General features: G+C 44.4%; 1 protein-coding gene across 1 annotated transcript in view; it reads right to left on the bottom strand.

The window, feature by feature from the left end:
• MRNIP (MRN complex interacting protein) overlaps positions 1-1,977 on the bottom strand; it is a 56,622-nt gene extending 54,645 nt beyond the window's left edge. The window contains exon 1 of the mRNA XM_042782625.1: positions 1,912-1,977. Coding sequence (XP_042638559.1) covers positions 1,912-1,977 — 66 coding nt within the window. The remainder of the gene's footprint in view (positions 1-1,911) is intronic.
• Positions 1,978-5,201: the final 3,224 nt, after the last annotated feature.

A 5,201-nucleotide genomic window follows, 5' to 3' on the forward strand; every position in this document is an offset into this window, starting at 1 on the left:
CATTTGGAGAAAAAAAAAGGGGGAGGGGACCAGGTTTGCTGGTCTGATAGAGCCTGGTGGAACCACTGAGACTATGGCCCCTAACTGCCCTTCAGGTCTGGAATTGAACCCATACCTGTGGTTTCCAGCCAAACAGAAGACAGGCATATGAGCTGAACACTTACCTGAGGTAGATACACTCCTTGGAGAGAACAATCATTGAGAAAGAATGGCTGCCTATGCCCAGGGAGACAGCTTAGGGGGCAGGAGTCCATGGAGGGATAGACACTGGGAAGAGGTAACTATGGGGAGGAAGTGGGAGGGGAGCTGTTGCATTGTGGTAAACTGTGGTCAATGTCATGAGGACAAAGTATATGTAAACTGCTACACGGAAAGTGAATTTGCTCTGTAAATCTTCACCCAAATCACAATAATAATAAAAACACACACACACACACACTCAATTAAAAAAAAATAAATAAAGAGGTGAGTTGAACTGAAGCCTAATCTACATCCTCTTCACTGTTATCCCCAACCCTAGTTGGAAACAGGTGTATTGGTATGTTAATGACTTTCCTTAAAATGTTTTTTTTTTTTTCAGAAAACAACCAATACCAACTTGAAATCAATTTTGGCACATGGACATGGGCACTGAGGCAAAGGGGAACAAAGTTGCTAGGAACTGACATCCTCCCCTCTGCCCAAGTCTGGAACAGCTGATGACAGGAAGGTGGTATGACTCATCTGGTGTGCAAGCGCACTGCATTAAAAACTGACTGTCCCTTTAAACCAAAGCAAAGGAAGCCTCGGCTAATCTCCAGTTAATTCATGTCCAAATTCCTGAAATTTTGATGAATATGTATAAGTACCTCTCTGGAACTTAACAAAAACTGTCTCCCAATCTCCACTCAGGAAGTCAGGTTTGGGTACTGACCCCTGTCTCCTTCCATTGTTGCTTTGCAATAAATAATTTTCTCTCCTTTTAATCACTGGTGTGTAAACTAGTTTGGCCTGATCGCGCACAGGGCAGAGACCCACATTCAGTCTGCCTTCAAAGTGACAGTTTGCACTGTCCGACAGAAACATACAAAATAGAGATACTCAGGACAAGGAGGGATTTGGCCTAGACCTTACCCAGAAGTTTCAGTCATATCAAGAGCCTTTGTTTGCCATGAAGCTCTTTTTCACACACTTGGCTGCTAATCCAAAGACTGGTGATTCAAGTCTATTCAGAGTACCTCAGAAGAAAGGCCTGGCTACCTATGTCCAAAAATCAGTCATTGAAAACCCTATGGAGCACAGTTCTACCCTGACACACATTAAGTCATCATGAGTCTGAATCTATTGGATGCAACTGGTGGTGGTGGTGCATTATCCTGTCTAAAATACTCAGGGCCTCCAATTTTTTCTGCTCTGCCACGCAGGCAAGGCGTCTCTCTCATGCGGATAGACAACGCAGAGCCAAAGAGTCCCACCAGAGGGCGCCGAGGCGATGACCACTTAGGTTTCAATAGCACTCCCACTGGTCTTTCTCTGGTTTTATTTTTTAAAACTGTCATCTCCCTTGTATTTAAATTGAGGTACTACTCTGGGGACTATGCTCTGGATAAAGGAGGCTGTCCTCCACCTGGTTTCCTCAACTACCTGCTAAAACTCACAAAGGTGCCTCCTCAGAAACCATTACTTCCACATATCGTAAAACAACCCAGCAAGAAGAAGAAAAAAGAAAAAACCAAACAACCTTGAGGCGGAAAGGGCACCAATAAAGCCTAGTCCTCAGCGCAATCACTGTCACTTCCCTGGACTCCACGGGTACCCCGCAACAGCACTGCGAGCAGGCCTGAGCCGGGAGGAGGCCTCGGCGTCTGTGGTCCCGCAAGTCCTGTCCGTCGTCCTCGCGCCCGAAGACGATGAGACCTGGACTCGACCCACCTGGTGCGCCTGGAAGAGACGGCAGCTGCAGCAACGTAGGACCCGCACCGGCTGAGGCGGCGCCATCGCGTCTTCCGAGCCCGCCAATGCCAAGGCCCCGCCCCTCCGCGCTCTCGGCTCCGGCCCGCCCCGCCCCTCCTACTCAGCGCCGGGCCTTTCTCGCTCTCAGACCCCCTCAGTGGTCCGCTGGGCGCTTTCCACAGCGGGAAAGTTCAGTCCCTCTGCACACGTGCTAAATTGGGTGTGGTCGTGGGTTCAGGTCGGCCAGGGTTTGTTGTCACACTCGCTGTGTGTGAACATGGGACATTACCCGTTTCTTTCTAAGCAGACGTTTACTCTTGGGTTGGACCATTGTTCCCTCCGCTTCTCTTTTCAGTCCCTCAGGAAGAAGGAAGGCCTCCGTCCTGGCCACGCCCTGGGACCTGGCATTGGAATTGGCAGGACACCTGGGCAAAGGTGGTAAATTAGGTTTGAGTCAGAACTCGGAGATCCGACCATTTGAGGAAACTCTTGAGCTCATCAGTCCTATGCTTCCGGAGAGGGAGGAACCTGGAAAGGAACAGTCAATTCTTCCTGCCTCCCCACTCTGTAAGGTGGAGGAAGGAGGAATATCGCTCTTATTATCTCAACTGCCCAGGGCCGGGACCCTAGCACCTTAGTCCTCAAGGAAACATTTTTGCTCTTTCAGCACTTCAAAAGTCTTTTGTGGCCAATTTGCCCAGTGCTATATATAGTCTGATATCTTGACCGCTGCTTCCATTGGCCTTGATTGTAGAACCAAGTAATATGAAGTTTTTGACAACTTCAATCTTTTCTCCATTTATCATGATGCTGCTTATTGGTCCAGTTGTGAGGATTTTTTGTTTTCTTTATATTGAGGTGTAATTCATACTGTGGAGGCTGGCTGTTCAAACCCACCAGCCACTCCTTGGAAGGAAGGTTGGGCAATCTACTTCCATAGTGATATTGCCTCGGAAACCCAAGGAGGGGTCGCTATGCGTTGGGTCCAACTCCATGGCAAACAACAACAACAATCCATACTGCATACTGTATTCTTAATCTTCATCAGTAGGTGTTTCAAGTCATTTTCATTCTCTGCAAGCAAAGTTGTGTCGTCAGTGTATTGCAGGTTGTTAATGAATCTTCCTCCAATCCTGATGCCACGTTCTTCTTCATATAGCCCAGCTTCTCGGATTATCTGCTCAGGGTAGAAATTGAGTAAGTATGGTGAAAGGATACAACCCTGAGACACTCCCTTCTCGATTTTAAACCATGCAGTGTCCCCTTGTTCTGTTGCAAGGGCAGCCTCCTGGTCTATGTACTGGTTCTTCACAAGTACAATTAAGTGTTCTGGAATTCCCAGTCTTCTCGATGTTATTCACAATTTGTTATGATACACATAATCAAATGCTTTTGCATAGTCAATAAAACTTAAGTAAACATCTTTCTGGTATTCTTTGCTTTGAGCCAAGATCCATCTGACATCAGCAATGATATCCCTTGTTCCATGTCCTCTTCTGAATCCAGCCTGCATTTCTGGAAGTTCTCTGTCAATATACTGCTGCAACCATTTTTCAATTATTTTCAGTAAGATTTTACTTGCGTGTGATATTAATGAGATTGTTTGATAATTTCCACATTCTGTTGGATCACCTTTCTTTGGAATGGGTAGAAATATGGATCTCTTTCAGTCAGTTGGCCAGGTAGCTGTCTTCCAAAGCTCCTGGCATAGCCGAGTGAGGGCCTTCAGCATGGCTTCAGTTTGTTGAAACATCTCAATGGGTATCCCGTCAATTCTTGCAGCCTTGTTTTTCTCCACTTCCTTCAGTGCAGCCTCAACTTCTTCCTTCAATACCATTGGCACCTCCTGAAATGGATGAACATTGACCAACTCTTTTTTTGGTACAGTGACTCTGTGTGTTCCTTCCATCTTATCTTGATGTTTCCTGCATCATTCAATATTTTGCCCATAGAATCTTTCAATAGTGCAACTTGAGGCTTAAATTATTTCTTTAGTTTGTTCAGCTTGAGAAATGCCAAGAGTGTTCTTCCATTTTGGTTTTCTAACTCCATGTCTTTGCACATTTCATTATAATTGGCTTTGTCTTCTTGAACTGCTCTCTGAAATCGTTTGTTCAGCTCTTTTATCTTGTCAATTCTTCATTTGCTTTAGTTACTCTCTGTTCAAGGGCAAGTTTCAGAGTCTCTTCTGATGTGTATTTTGGTCTTTTCCTTTCCTGTCTTTTTAATGACCTTTTGCTTTCTTCATGGATGATGATGTTCTTAATGTTATCTCACAATTCTGGTTTTCAGTCATTAGTGTTCAATGCATCAAATCTATTCTTTAGGTGGTCTCTAAATTCAGGAGGGATACAATCAAGGTCTTATTTCAGCCCTTGTGGACTTGTTTTAATTGTCTTCAAGTTGAACTTGCATATGAGCAATTGATGGTCTGTTCCACAATCAGCTTCTGGTCTTATTTTGGCTGAACATATTGAACTTCTTCATCACAGATGAAGTCAATCAGAGGTAGTCAATCTGATTCCATTGGGTGAAGGCCACGTATATAGCCGCTGTTTGTGTTGTTGAAAAAAGGTATTTGCAATGAGTAAGTCGTTGGTCTTGCAAAATTCTAATCATGCAATCTCCAATGTTATTTCTATCACTCAGGACAAACTGATAGCCAAGTTTGTCTCCCTTAGCTGTTCCAAACCTCTCCGCCTACTTCCTGGCCTTTCCCTACCTGTTCCAGCTGTCAGTCCTTTAGGAGGCTTCCTGCCTGGGTGGGTTCTCTCCCTCCCTCCCCTTACCTGGATTGGGGATATGATCCCTGGCTTCTTCTGGGCTTTGGTCTTAATTATTCATTGTCCAACTTTTGTATGCATATGAGAAACCATACTATGGCTTGGGTCAGGCAAACCTTAGTCCTCAAAATGACATACTTGCTTTTTAACATTAAATAGGTCCTTTGCACTAGATTTGCCCAAGACAATTTATTTTTGATTTCTTGACTGTCGCTTTCATGGGTCTTAATTATGGATCCAAGTAAAATGAAATCCCTGACCACTTCAGTCTTTTCTTGGTTTATCATGATGTTGTTTATTTATTGGTCCAGTTGTGAGGTTTTGTTTTTTTTTAAACTTTATTTGAGGTGTATTTCATACTAATAGGCTGTAGTCTTTAATCTTTACCAGTAAATACTTCAAGTTATATTCACTTTCAGCAAGCAAAGTTGTGTCATCTGTGTATCACAGGTTGTTAATGTGACTTCCTCCACTCCTGCCACGTTC

The sequence above is a fragment of the Orycteropus afer genome, unplaced genomic scaffold (assembly GCF_000298275.1).
Source record: "Orycteropus afer afer isolate SDZICR_OR568_19922 unplaced genomic scaffold, OryAfe1.0 scaffold00393, whole genome shotgun sequence".
Lineage (NCBI taxonomy): Eukaryota > Metazoa > Chordata > Mammalia > Tubulidentata > Orycteropodidae > Orycteropus > Orycteropus afer.